The following is a 15,417-nucleotide window of genomic DNA, read 5'->3' on the forward strand; positions in this document are numbered from 1 at the left end:
AGTTAGCATATTAGAGCCAACTTAGGTAAAATGAAGCTAACATATGTCATTTTGGATAAGAAGGAGACTATAAGCTTATTATGTAAACTTGATCATTTTGTGCTAACATAAGTAATTTTGGAGCTAACCTATAGGAAACAAAGCATATTAGAGATAAATAGGTAACTAAGTATATATATATATATATATATATCATTTTGGAGATCTGACATACCCGACATAGTTCAGTTCTCATTGTTCTTCTCCTTCTCCTTCCTCAGCCTGATGCGCCAAGAGCGGCGAGGCGGTGGAGGCAGCTGTGGGATGTAGTCTTCTACCACAATTGGCGTGGTCATGTCGCCCAGCTGTGGGATCGCCGATGCCACCACCGGTGTGTGGTAATTGTCAGGCACTACTACCATCGCGAGGCCACCCTCAGCCACCACCATCTCTTGCCCATGGTGAGCCACCACCATCTCTTGCCCATGGTTAGCCACCACCGTCTCTTGCCCATGGTCAGCCACCACCATCTCTTGCACCTGGTCAGCCACCACCATCTCTTGCCCTTGGTCAGCCACCACCAGCGCTAGGTCATCCTCAGCCTGATGCCCATCGTCATCCTGCAGCTCCTCATCCCCACTCTGCTCCTCTTCTCCCCCACTCCAGTCCGGATCATCCTTCTTGTTGTCTTCGCTGCTGCCAGAATCGCTGCTGCTTTCGCTAAGGCCAGAATCGCTGTTGCTTTTGCTACAGCCATAATCGCTGCTGCTTTGGCTGTAGCCAGTGTCGCTGCTGCTGCTCCCATTGCCTGTCCAAATGCAACAATGACCGTTAACAATCGATGTGAGACAAAGCCAAATATGGAGGAATACGAAGAGGCAGAATGCACTGGCATCTTCGTCTTTAGCGTAGCGCATGCGACACATAGTCTTGTTGAAAACCTTCACGATGAGCGTTGTGGCGTCATCGTCGTACCTCAAGAGAAGAAAGTACCCGGTCCCCAGGTCGTAGGCACTGTAGAACTTCTCCCAGCCACGGCACAGGTACATGTGGCCCTCCTCGATCACCAACTCCACGTCCCACAGCCTGCGAACCCCGCTGCCGGCCTGTCGGAGCTTCACATTATCTGGCGGATCTTCACCCAGCATCTTCATAAAAGCATCAGGCAGCCTCTGCAATTTGGGACAAGGAGTGATGTAGCAAACAACAGAGTTATCATAATGAGATGGGTGAAGGGGAGCTCTCTTGTTTTATATACCTGCCTCGTGGCTGATACTGAAGAAGAAAGTATGATAGTGAAGAACTCGAAAGCATCCAACTCGTACTCCGGTGAGGCAGAGCGGCGGTGGCTGCTTCCCCCCATCTCTGATAAGCAGTAGAAGAGACCAATTAGTACCCTTACAACATTATAGCAGCATAAATTTTGAGCAGAAGATAATCAACATTAGTCGCAAGTACCCCATATGTCCTATTTTTAGCAAAGTCATGCTAAAATTCACGGAAAATTTCAGCATGACCTTTGCTGAAAATAGGACATATGGAGTACCCGAATTTGCCGGAACGGAAGTTAATCGACATTCCGGCAAACTCAAGGGCCTCTCGGGGACAAAACCCAGCAAACTAGCAAGATGATCATCATCTTTGCAAGTCATTACTTGTCAAATATAGAAGAAGGAACAATTTATTTGTGACATAGTTGGCCCATACAGAAGAAGCAACACCCTACACTAGCCTAAAAACAAGTGAAGTTTCACCCATATAAGAACAACTTTGAAATGAAATACAGTAGTAGTATTAGTAGTATATGGAGTAGTATCTTGTCTAGTAGTAGTATTAGTTGTATATGGAGTAGCAAGTTTTGCCTCAGAGACAGCAAAAGCTATGTTTTTTCTCAATTCAGATAGCTAAGTGGAAAACCACGTCAAGTTCTGATAATCCATCTAATCTAATGAAATCTGAACTCAACCTGATCATGGTTCATGCCCTCAGACACATCAGCACCTCAAGAATGCCATGAAAAAATGAAAAGGACCAAGACAATCACCACACAAGTGATGAAAGCACTAGCGAATCATGTTAAAGCTAACCTCTACTTTTGACCCTCAACTATAACAACCGCATGCAATACAGAGAAGTGTTGATGCAGGCATCAAACATTATAATGGCTGAATTTGATCTACTCCAATAATTTTCTCAAGTTACATGATTAACAAGCTTGGGCTTAGCAGTAATATTCTGAGAAAAAAATTTCCTGAAACCTGAACAACTGGCTTTCCTTTTTAAAAACAGAACCAAAACCATGACACAATCACTTGACAACATCTATTGACTACATTAGATGGATAAATTCCATATGTTGTGGAAGACCACCCTCAAGCAGACTGCTTATGACCATGGCTCCTAAATGGATAAGCGTTTGGCGAGAAGACATTGTGGACAACAATATTCAGAAGCATACCTTAAGTAATATTCTTAACTATATCATCATCTTATGAAATATTATAGTGTGGTGGCTGTTCTAGAAAATGTAGCAATATTGTAAACATAACTTTTAGACAAGCTAGAGAAAGAGATGAATGGATGAAAATGACACCCTCACTATTTTAAATTTAATAGAAACCACACCGGAGTTACCATCCCCAAATCTTGTTTTTTATTTATGGTCAAGTAATTGCTGAAATATTTGAAACAGAGGCCACCATTGCACCACCATTCACTGACAAACCATTAGAGCATTGTGAACAACAAATTTAGAGAAAACTCTCTGATGAGGACATCAATACCATTGTTACACCCACAGCCCCTACTGTTACATATACTGGACCAATTACTAGAGCTCGCGCACGCCAATTAAATTACCAGGTACTTTCTTTTCTTGGTAATGATTCTAATGTTCATGAGATTATGATGCTGCCTAAATTGGATACATTTGTTTTGCTTTCAAATGAAGGGCCTAGCTTGGAGAAGGATGAACATTGGAGCAAGAACACGCATGAAGTTGATGGCATGCGCAAGGGGATCAAGAACGGAGTTACAAGTGATGATTTCAGTACTTTGAAGCCGCCATAAGGAGTGCATGAAGCCATGGACGAAATATACAAGATGCCACTTCATAATATTCGTCCATAGGCTATTCTAGGTGCTGCGTCACTTTATTAATGGGCCAGGCCCATGTAATTTCGAAATACTTAAGTATAGGCTATTTTTAGAGTCCGTATGTGTGGGGAAACAAGAGTTAGGGTTGGTTTCGGACCCCACCCACAAGGGCCACGAAATTCCCCTCTCTTCCTCCATATATACAGCCCTTAGGGCGTCGTTTAGACTTTGGGTTTTGTTTAGATTAAAAGTTCGCCATAGCTGCAACTTCGCGTACTTCGTTTGTGTCCAACGACCAGACCAAGACGTCACAGAACTCCACCTTGATCAATAAAGCTTTCATCTTAAATTCGCAATATCCAGATTGCAATCTCAGTTTCTTGCTTGTTCTTCGTTTGCTCGCAGGAAACAGGCCCTCGTGGTCAGGTTGATCGTGCTCCGGCGTGGTCAATAACCCCTCGGAAGTTGGTTTAGCGATTGCTAAGGCGCGACGTCTCGCACGTTCGTATTCGGATCGTCAAGGTCGACTCCCACAGAAAACGATAGCCACCATCTCATCGAAACATCGGGACACCTTTGCCTCTATCAAGTGGTATCAGATTTCCAGGTTGCTCGGTGAGATTTTACAGTTTTTCATAGATTAGATCGAGTCTGTTCTTCATACCTACAGTCCACGAAAAAGCCACACAAAAAAAATTAGGGTTAGTTCATCATATCCGAACCAATCTGAGCCTTTGCATAATCTTTTTAGGGTTTTTGCTTTGTTGAATTTGCGGTTGCATCGTCGTGTCAAGTTGCTGGTCTTAGAGTCTAGTCTTTTAGAGTTTCGAGTTCTGGTCATAAGTTGTCACGCCGCCGCCGCACCATCATCATCGCCCATCTACCTCTTTTGCTTATCCGCCACCGCTCTGAATCCTTATCCATATACCACTACCAATCCGTATCCATATACCACCATCAATCTCTATCCATATACCACCACCGCTACCATATACCACCACCGCTGCCATATACCACAACCATATATCCACCACCAATCCGAGTTCTTCTCATATTAGGTTTGTTCTTGAGATCAATCTCAATTCCGATTCGTGTTTCCTTGCCTGCGTACGTCTCGAAAAAAAAAGGAGTCTGGAGACCCCCGGGCAGTTTTTAGGCCAAAATTTTCACGGGCAAAAATATTTTTTCCCTATCCTATTTTTAGGCTTTTCTGAGTCTTTTGAGCCACGTGCCATCATAGTGATTTTTTGTCGCACTTTTTCGTCGTCGCTGCCCTGATTTCCGAAAAAAAAAGTGGAAAAAAAATTTTTGTGCCCATCCTATCAGTTTGACGAGGGAAGAGTTTTGAGACACTCGCCATTATAGTAATTTTTCGCAAAAAAAAAGAGGAGCGCAAAAAAAAAGCGAAAAAAAAAGTTCCAGAGTGTGCTTTTCCCTTATTTACGTGCAGCGCCGTGATTTTGTTAGTGTTCTAGGCTCGCGTCTCTAGCACGGTCTAGCCTAGGACCAGCACAGTACCGTCGTTGAGCGTTTATTCAACTTTGCATCTCTGAATTGATTATTGCTGACCCTTTTTGCTACCATACTATAAGCCTTCCCAGCTCCACATACCTCTACGTCGTGCGTTTGACTCTCCCTGGCAATCGCTCTATCCAAGCTTTTGAGAGTTTTGACTACAACGGTTGCCGATCACCGCCTGCTGCTGGGTAAGAACTGGTAAGAATTTGAGATTTGCTTGACGGATTTGTGACACCCGCCACCACCACCTCTTGTTAGTATTCTGTAGGATCATATTCTTGTGTGTTTTCTATTGTTGCTAACCATGGCAGGATCACAAGCCGACGAGACTGACTGGGAGAACATGACGAATCAAGAGTTGCATGATGAATTTCAGCAAATGATGAATGGACAGGTGCAGGATGTGCTAAACAGATTTGAAGAGGCCATGGAGAAGATAGATGACATGGAGAAGACGTTCGAAACAAAGCTCGATGACAGGTTTAATGAATTGCTCGCGCGTTAATAGAGGCAAAGGTGTCCCGATGTTTCGATGAGATGGTGGCTATCGTTTTCTGTGGGAGTCGACCTTGACGATCCGACTACGAACGTGCGAGACGTCGCGCCTTAGCAATCTCTAAACCAACTTCCGAGGGGTTATTGACCACGCCGGAGCACGATCAACCTGACCACGAGGGCCTGTTTCCTGCGAGCAAACGAAGAACAAGCAAGAAACTGAGATTGCAATCTGGATATTACGAATATAAGATGAAAGCTTTATTGATCAAGGTGGGGTTCTGTGACGTCTTGGTCTGGTCGTTGGACACAAACGAAGTACGCGAAGTTGCAGCTATGGCGAACTTTTAATCTAAACAAAACCCAAAGTCTAAACGACGCCCTAAGGGCTGTATATATGGAGGAAGAGAGGGGAATTTCGTGGCCCTTGAGGGTGGGGTCCGAAACCAACCCTAACTCTTGTTTCCCCACACATACGGACTCTAAAAATAGCCTATACTTAAGTATTTCGAAATTACATGGGCCTGGCCCATTAATAAGGTGACGCAGCACCTAGAATAGCCTATGGACGAATATTATGAAGTGGCATATGTATATTTCGTCCATGGCTTCATGCACTCCTTATGGCGGCTTCAAAGTCCTGAAATCATCACTTGTAACTCCATTCTTGATCCCCTTGCGCATGCCATCAACTTCATGCGTGTTCTTGCTCCAATGTTCATCCTTCTCCAAGCTAGGCCCTTCATTTGAAAGCAAAACAAATGTATCCAATTTAGGCAGCATCATAATCTCATGAACATTAGAATCATTACCAAGAAACGAAAGTACCTGGTAATTTAATTGGCGTGCGCGAGCTCTAGTAATTGGTCCAGTATATGTAACAGTAGGGGCTGTGGGTGTAACAATGGTATTGATGTCCTCGTCATCCTCCCCTTCTTGAAATGGAGTCGTCCTCGACGGAAGCTCATCTTCCTCACCCAAATAAGGCTTCAAATCTGCAATATTAAAAGTGGGACTAACCCCAAAATCTGCAGGTAGCTCAAGTTTATATGCATTATCATTTATTTTCTCTAAAACCTTAAAAGGACCATTAGCACGTGGCATTAGCTTTGATTTGCGCAGATTAGGAAATCTATCTTTATGCAAATGTAACCAAACAAGATCTCCAGGTGCAAACACAACATGTTTTCTACCCTTATCTCCAGCAAGTTTATATTTAGCATTCATACGCTCAATGTTTTCCTTAGTTAACTCATGCATTTTTAAAATCAATTCAGAACGTTCTTTAGCATCAAAATTAACCTTCTCCGAAGATGGAAGAGGCAACAAATCAATAGGTGCACGAGGTAGGAAACCATACACAATTTCAAAACGGCACATCTTAGTAGTAGAATGCAATGAACGATTATAAGAAAATTCAATATAAGGCAAGCATTCTTCCCACATTTTCTTGTTATTCTTCAAAACAGCCCTAAGCATAGTAGACAATGTTCTATTGACTACTTCAGTTTGTCCATCAGTTTGAGGGTGACAAGTAGTACTAAAAAGCAGCTTAGTCCCCAACTTAGCCCATAAACATCTCCAAAAGTGGCTAAGAAATTTAGTATCACGATCTGAAACAATAGTATTTGGCACACCATGTAAGCGAATAATTTCACGAAAGAACAAATCAGCAACATTAACAGCATCATCGCTTTTATGACATGGTATAAAGTGTGCCATTTTCGAGAACCTATCCACGACAACAAATATGCTATCCCTCCCCTTCTTTGTTCTAGGTAAACCTAAAACAAAGTCCATAGATATATCCTCCCAAGGAACACTAGGTACAGGCAAAGGCATATATAAACCATGAGGATTGAGTCGTGACTTAGCTCTTTGACATGTAGTGCAGCGAGCAACAAAACGCTCAACATCCCATCTCATCTTTGGCCAAAAGAAATGTGTAGCAAGTATATCCTCCGTCTTCTTGACGCCAAAGTGTCCCATTAATCCTCCTCCATGCGCCTCCTGCAACAACAAAAGACGAACGGAGCTAGCTGGAATGCATAGCTTGTTAGCACGAAACACAAATCCATCGTTAAGAACGAACTTGTTCCAAGTTCTCCCTTCCTTACAATTCTGCAATACATCTTTAAATTCAGCATCATTAACATATTGATCCTTGATGGTCTCCAAACCAAATATTTTAAAGTCAAGTTGTGAAAGCATAGTATAACGACGAGACATGGCATCAGCAATAACATTTTCTTTACCCTTCTTGTGTTTAATCACATAAGGGAAAGTCTCAATGAATTCAACCCATTTAGCATGTCGACGGTTCAGTTTTGCTTGACTTTTAATGTGTTTCAAAGATTCATGATCAGAATGTATAACAAATTCCTTGGGCCATAAATAATGTTGCCATGTTTCTAAGGTCCGAACAAGAGCATATAATTCTTTATCATAAGTAGAATAGTTCAGACTAGGCCCACTCAATTTTTCAGAAAAGTATGCAACAGGTTTTCCATCTTGTAATAACACACCTCCTAATCCAATTCCACTAGCATCACATTCAAGCTCAAAAGTCTTATTGAAATTAGGAAGTTGGAGTAAAGGAGCATGTGTCAACTTATCTTTCAATACCGTGAAGGCTTCTTCCTGTGCGGTACCCCAAACAAAAGGTACATCCTTGTTTGTAAGCTCGTTGAGAGGTGCAGCAATGGTGCTGAAATCTCTCACAAAACGCCTATAGAAACCAGCGAGGCCAAGGAAACTCCTCACTTGTGTGACCGTTTTGGGCTGCGGCCAACTCTCAATAGCTTCAATCTTGGCTTTATCAACTTCAATTCCCTGTGGAGTAACAACATAGCCAAGAAAAGATACTCGGTCGGTGCAAAAGGTGCACTTTCCAAGGTTACCAAACAAACGTGCATCACGTAGAGCAATAAAAACAGCACGTAAATGTTCCAAATGTTCCTCCAAAGATTTGCTATAAATCAATATGTCATCAAAGTAAACTACCACAAATCATCCAATGAAAGCACGTAAAACTTCGTTCATTAACCTCATGAAAGTACTAGGTGCATTAGTTAACCCAAAAGGCATGACTAACCACTCATATAATCCAAACTTAGTTTTAAATGCTGTTTTCCATTCATCTCCCAATTTCATACGAATTTGATGGTAACCACTACGCAAATCAACTTTGGAGAATATTGTAGAGCCACTCAATTCATCAAGCATATCATCTAGCCTAGGAATAGGATGATGATAACGAATAGTAATATTATTAATGCCTCTACAATCAACGCACATACGCGACGTACCATCCTTTTTCGGCACTAAAATGATAGGAACAGCACAAGGACTAAGGGATTCGCGTATATAACCTTTGTCGAGCAGTTCTTGTACTTGACGCATAATCTCCTTCGTCTCCTCTGGATTGGTACGGTATGGTGCCCGGTTGGGTAATGATGCACCGGGAATTAAGTCAATTTGATGCTCAATCCCGCGAATAGGTGGTAATCCCGGTGGCACGTCTTGTGGAAAGACGTCGGCGAACTCCTGCAAAATGTTAGTGACAGCAGGAGGCAAAGAGGAAGGCACGTCCTCGAATGAAAATAATGCCTCTTTGCACACAAAAGCATAGCAAACAGATTTGCTAAAATCTAGATCATCAATATCAGATTTGGTGGCAAGTAAACATGCACTTTTCAATTTAATTTCAGAAGCAACACTAGATTGTTTATTATTATTAGGCTGCATTTGTTGCTCAAATTCTTTTGCCACAATCTGATTTTCACTCTTAGTTTTCTCCTGTTTTGCTTTATTAGCTCTATTAATATCATCTTTCAAAATGGAATCAGGAGTCATAGGAAGCAAAGTAATATTTTTATCCTTATGAACAAGAGTATACTGATTGTTTCTACCATGGTGAATAGAATTTTTATCAAATTGCCATGGTCTACCAAGTAATAAGGAACATGCTTGCATCGGTACCACATCACAATCAACATAATCAGCATATGTAGAGATACTAAAATGCACACGAACAGTACGTGTTACCTTAACCTTGCCGCTGTTGTTGAACCATTGGATGTAGTAAGGATGTGGATGTGGTCTTGTGGTGAGAGATAGCTTCTCCACCATCTCGATGCTAGCCAAGTTGTTGCAACTCCCTCCATCTATGATCACGCGAACAGAACGTTCCTTCACAACTCCCTTTGTATGGAACAAATTATGCCTCTGATTTTGCTCAGCTTGTGTAACCTGCACACTCAAAACACGTTGAGCAACTAAACATTCATACCTGTCAGCATCTTCAGGAGCCATGTATTGCGTCTCATGATCAGAATCGTCTCCACCGTGTTCGTCACGTGTAATAAGAGCCAAAGTCTCCTCATCATAGTCACTAGCGGACTCATACCCACCATCCTCAGTAACAATCATCACACGCTTAGATGGGCATTCTCTCGCATAATGACCTCCACCCTTGCAACGTCGACAAATAATATCATGTGTTTGCCCTGTTGATGCCATGGATGAAGAAGAGCTCTTTGCAGGCCCAGAAGGTGTGCTCTTGGCAGATAGTGGTGATTGTGCCTGCTTTATTGTATCACGGTTGGAGGTGGCAGCCGACGGAGGCGCCGGTGAAGCAGAACGTGTGGAAATAGATGATGCACGTGGTGTCCATGAAGAAGGTCGACCTGCAGAAAAGTTAGTCCGCGCCAATGCCTGTCGATCCTGCACTTCACGTTCAGCTTTACAAGCAAGATGGAATAAACGAGTGATATTAGTATACTCCTTATACTCTAGAATCGTCTGAATCTCTCTATTTAATCCACCCATAAAACGTGCAAGCATAGCTTCATTCTCCTCAACAATACCACATCTAATCATGCCAGTTTGTAATTCCTGATAATATTCTTCTACAGAATTTTTTCCCTGTCTTAAGCGCTGCAATTTTTGAAGTAATTCACGTTGATAATATGGTGGAACCCAACGAGTACGCATAGCAGTTTTCAAAGCAGCCCAAGTAGCAGGAATGGGATATAATCTACAATGCTCAGACCACCAAACACATGCAAAACTAGTGAATGCACAAACAGCAGCAGGAACACGTCTCTCCTCGGGATATTGTAAACATGTAAATCGTTGTTCAGTTTCTAACTCCCAAGTAAGATATATATCAGGAACATATCTACCCTCAAATGGTGGAATATTCAATTTTAGTTTAGGGAGATGGTCATGATCTCGTACCTGAGGGTGAGCCCTACCATTGCCATTATTTGCATGTGGACGACCTGATGGTTGCTGTGCTGGTGGTGGCACGTAGTTCTGATTTTGATCAACCTCATCCTCGTAATCGCCAGCAAAATCATCCTCCTCCGCATCAGCAGCAGGAGCCACAGAAGTAGCAACAGCAGCACCAATAGTTTGGCCAGGTGCAAGAGGGAGACGGCTCGCTCGGCGGAGGGCTGTTTCACGATGTGTAGGTAGTCGTCGTTGTTGTTGTTGTAGAGGTGCGTTAGGTGCAGCCGGTGGTGGTGGTGGAAGACGCGCGAGCAATTCATTAAACCTGTCATCGAGCTTTGTTTCGAACGTCTTCTCCATGTCATCTATCTTCTCCATGGCCTCTTCAAATCTGTTTAGCACATCCTGCACCTGTCCATTCATCATTTGCTGAAATTTATCATGCAACTCCTGATTCGTCATGTTCTCCCAGTCAGTCTCGTCGGCTTGTGATCCTGCCATGGTTAGCAACAATAGAAAACACACAAGAATATGATCCTACAGAATACTAACAAGAGGTGGTGGTGGCGGGTGTCACAAATCCGTCAAGCAAATCTCAAATTCTTACCAGTTCTTACCCAGCAGCAGGCGGTGATCGGCAACCGTTGTAGTCAAAACTCTGAAAATCTTGGATAGAGCGATTGCCAGGGAGAGTCAAACGCACGACGTAGAGGTATGTGGAGCTGGGAAGGCTTATAGTATGGTAGCAAAAAGGGTCAGCAATAATCAATTCAGAGATGCAAAGTTGAATAAACGCTCAACGACGGTACTGTGCTGGTCCTAGGCTAGACCGTGCTAGAGACGCGAGCCTAGAACACTAACAAAATCACGGCGCTGCACGTAAATAAGGGAAAAGCACACTCTGGAACTTTTTTTTTTCGCTTTTTTTTTTGCGCTCCTCTTTTTTTTTTGCGCTCCTCTTTTTTTTTTGCGAAAAATTACTATAATGGCGAGTGTCTCAAAACTCTTCCCTCGTCAAACTGATAGGATGGGCACGAAATTTTTTTTCACTTTTTTTTTCGGAAATCAGGGCAGCGACGACGAAAAAGTGCGACAAAAAATCACTATGATGGCACGTGGCTCAAAAGACTCAGAAAAGCCTAAAAATAGGATAGGGAAAAAATATTTTTGCCCGTGAAAATTTTGGCCTAAAAACTGCCCGGGGGTCTCCAGACTCTTTTTTTTTTCCGAGACGTACGCAGGCAAGGAAACACGAATCGGAATTGAGATTGATCTCAAGAACAAACCTAATATGAGAAGAACTCGGATTGGTGGTGGATATATGGTGGTGGTATATGGCAGCGGTGGTGGTATATGGTAGCGGTGGTGGTATATGGATAGAGATTGATGGTGGTATATGGATACGGATTGGTGGTGGTATATGGATATGGATTCAGAGCGGTGGCGGATAAGCAAAAGTGGTAGATGGGCGATGATGATGGTGCGGCGGCGGCGTGACAACTTGTGACCAGAACTCAAAACTCTAAAAGACTAGACTCTAAGACCAGCAACATGACACGACGATGCAACCGCAAATTCAACAAAGCAAAAACCCTAAAAAGATTATGCAAAGGCTCAGATTGGTTCGGATATGATGAACTAACCCTAATTTTTTTTGTGTGGCTTTTTCGTGGACTGTAGGTATGAAGAACAGACTCGATCTAATCTACGAAAAACTGTAAAATCTCACCGAGCAACCTGGAAATCTGATACCACTTAATAGAGGCAAAGGTGTCCCGATGTTTCGATGAGATGGTGGCTATCGTTTTCTGTGGGAGTCGACCTTGACGATCCGACTACGAACGTGCGAGACGTCGCGCCTTAGCAATCGCTAAACCAACTTCCGAGGGGTTATTGACCACGCCGGAGCACGATCAACCTGACCACGAGGGCCTGTTTCCTGCGAGCAAACGAAGAACAAGCAAGAAACTGAGATTGCAATCTGGATATTGCGAATATAAGATGAAAGCTTTATTGATCAAGGTGGGGTTCTGTGACGTCTTGGTCTGGTCGTTGGACACAAACGAAGTACGCGAAGTTGCAGCTATGGCGAACTTTTAATCTAAACAAAACCCAAAGTCTAAACGACGCCCTAAGGGCTGTATATATGGAGGAAGAGAGGGGAATTTCGTGGCCCTTGAGGGTGGGGTCCGAAACCAACCCTAACTCTTGTTTCCCCACACATACGGACTCTAAAAATAGCCTATACTTAAGTATTTCGAAATTACATGGGCCTGGCCCATTAATAAGGTGACGCAGCACCTAGAATAGCCTATGGACGAATATTATGAAGTGGCATCTTGTATATTTCGTCCATGGCTTCATGCACTCCTTATGGCGGCTTCAAAGTCCTGAAATCATCACTTGTAACTCCGTTCTTGATCCCCTTGCGCATGCCATCAACTTCATGCGTGTTCTTGCTCCAATGTTCATCCTTCTCCAAGCTAGGCCCTTCATTTGAAAGCAAAACAAATGTATCCAATTTAGGCAGCATCATAATCTCATGAACATTAGAATCATTACCAAGAAACGAAAGTACCTGGTAATTTAATTGGCGTGCGCGAGCTCTAGTAATTGGTCCAGTATATGTAACAGTAGGGGCTGTGGGTGTAACAATGGTATTGATGTCCTCATCACGCGTCTTCCACCACCACCACCGGCTGCACCTAACGCACCTCTACAACAACAACAACGATGACTACCTACACATCGTGAAACAGCCCTCCGCCGAGCGAGCCGTCTCCCTCTTGCACCTGGCCAAACTGTTGGTGCTGCTGTTGCTACTTCTGTGGCTCCTGCTGCTGATGCGGAGGAGGATGATTTTGCTGGCGATTACGAGGATGAGGTTGATCAAAATCAGAACTACGTGCCACCACCAGCACAGCAACCATCAGGTCGTCCACATGCAAATAATGGCAATGGTAGGGCTCACCCTCAGGTACGAGAGCATGACCATCTCCCTAAACTAAAATTGAATATTCCACCATTTGAGGGTAGATATGTTCCTGATATATATCTTACTTGGGAGTTAGAAACTGAACAACGATTTACATGTTTACAATATCCCGAGGAGAGACGTGTTCCTGCTGCTGTTTGTGCATTCACTAGTTTTGCATGTGTTTGGTGGTCTGAGCATTGTAGATTATATCCCATTCCTGCTACTTGGGCTGCTTTGAAAACTGCTATGCGTACTCGTTGGGTTCCACCATATTATCAACGTGAATTACTTCAAAAATTGCAGCGCTTAAGACAGGGAAAAAATTCTGTAGAAGAATATTATCAGGAATTACAAACTGGCATGATTAGATGTGGTATTGTTGAGGAGAATGAAGCTATGCTTGCACGTTTTATGGGTGGATTAAATAGAGAGATTCAGACGATTCTAGAGTATAAGGAGTATACTAATATCACTCGTTTATTTCATCTTGCTTGTAAAGCTGAACGTGAAGTGCAGGATCGACAGGCATTGGCGCGGACTAACTTTTCTGCAGGTCGACCTTCTTCATGGACACCACGTGCATCATCTACTTCCACACGTTCTGCTTCACCGGCGCCTCCGTCGGCTGCCACCTCCAACCGTGATACAATAAAGCAGGCACAATCACCACTATCTGCCAAGAGCACACCTTCTGGGCCTGCAAAGAGCTCTTCTTCATCCATGGCATCAACAGGGCAAACACATGATATTATTTGTCGACGTTGCAAGGGTGGAGGTCATTATGCGAGAGAATGCCCATCTAAGCGTGTGATGATTGTTACTGAGGATGGTGGGTATGAGTCCGCTAGTGACTATGATGAGGAGACTTTGGCTCTTATTACACGTGACGAACACGGTGGAGACGATTCTGATCATGAGACGCAATACATGGCTCCTGAAGATGCTGACAGGTATGAATGTTTAGTTGCTCAACGTGTTTTGAGTGTGCAGGTTACACAAGCTGAGCAAAATCAGAGGCATAATTTGTTCCATACAAAGGGAGTTGTGAAGGAACGTTCTGTTCGCGTGATCATAGATGGAGGGAGTTGCAACAACTTGGCTAGCATCGAGATGGTGGAGAAGCTATCTCTCACCACAAGACCACATCCACATCCTTACTACATCCAATGGTTCAACAACAGCGGCAAGGTTAAGGTAACACGTACTGTTCGTGTGCATTTTAGTATCTCTACATATGCTGATTATGTTGATTGTGATGTGGTACCGATGCAAGCATGTTCCTTATTACTTGGTAGACCATGGCAATTTGATAAAAATTCTATTCACCATGGTAGAAACAATCAGTATACTCTTGTTCATAAGGATAAAAATATTACTTTGCTTCCTATGACTCCTGATTCCATTTTGAAAGATGATATTAATAGAGCTAATAAAGCAAAACAGGAGAAAACTAAGAGTGAAAATCAGATTGTGGCAACAGAATTTGAGCAACAAATGCAGCCTAATAATAATAAACAATCTAGTGTTGCTTCTGAAATTAAATTGAAAAGTGCATGTTTACTTGCCACCAAATCTGATATTGATGATCTAGATTTTAGCAAATCTGTTTGCTATGCTTTTGTGTGCAAAGAGGCATTATTTTCATACGAGGACGTGCCTTCCTCTTTGCCTCCTGCTGTCACTAACATTTTGCAGGAGTTCGCCGACGTCTTTCCACAAGACGTGCCACCGGGATTACCACCTATTCGCGGGATTGAGCATCAAATTGACTTAATTCCCGGTGCATCATTACCCAACCGGGCACCATACCGTACCAATCCAGAGGAGACGAAGGAGATTATGCATCAAGTACAAGAACTGCTAGACAAAGGTTATATACGCGAATCCCTTAGTCCTTGTGCTGTTCCTATCATTTTAGTGCCAAAAAGGATGGTACGTCGCGTATGTGCGTTGATTGTAGAGGCATTAATAATATTACTATTCGTTATCGTCATCCTATTCCTAGGCTAGATGATATGCTTGATGAATTGAGTGGCTCTACAATATTCTCCAAAGTTGATTTGCGTAGTGGTTACCATCAAATTCGTATGAAATTGGGAGATGAATGGAAAACAGCA

The 15,417-nt window shown here is 43.0% G+C and overlaps 1 protein-coding gene across 1 annotated transcript; it reads right to left on the minus strand.

Moving 5' to 3' along the window:
- Positions 1–224: 224 nt before the first annotated feature.
- Positions 225–905, minus strand: LOC147990655 (uncharacterized). The gene is made up of 2 exons (XM_087530340.1): positions 869–905; positions 225–787 (listed from the first exon to the last, which is right to left on the minus strand). Exons 1-2 carry the CDS (start codon positions 903–905, stop codon positions 225–227), a joined length of 600 nt encoding a protein of 199 aa, XP_087386466.1.
- Positions 906–15,417: the final 14,512 nt, after the last annotated feature.

Source organism: Triticum urartu, chromosome 1A (assembly GCF_056163025.1).
Source record: "Triticum urartu cultivar PI428250 chromosome 1A, HENAU_Tu73, whole genome shotgun sequence".
Classification (NCBI taxonomy): domain Eukaryota; kingdom Viridiplantae; phylum Streptophyta; class Magnoliopsida; order Poales; family Poaceae; genus Triticum; species Triticum urartu.

What these genes read in the sequence shown, in the direction of transcription:
- LOC147990655 (XM_087530340.1), bottom strand. Translation starts at nt 905, where the DNA reads ATGTGTCGCATGCGCTACGCTAAAGACGAAGATGCCA. An exon ending in CGCTAAAGACGAAGATGCCA is followed by an intron (nt 788 to 868) that starts GTGCATTCTGCC and finishes GCATTTGGACAG; the next exon opens with GCAATGGGAGCAGCAGCAGC.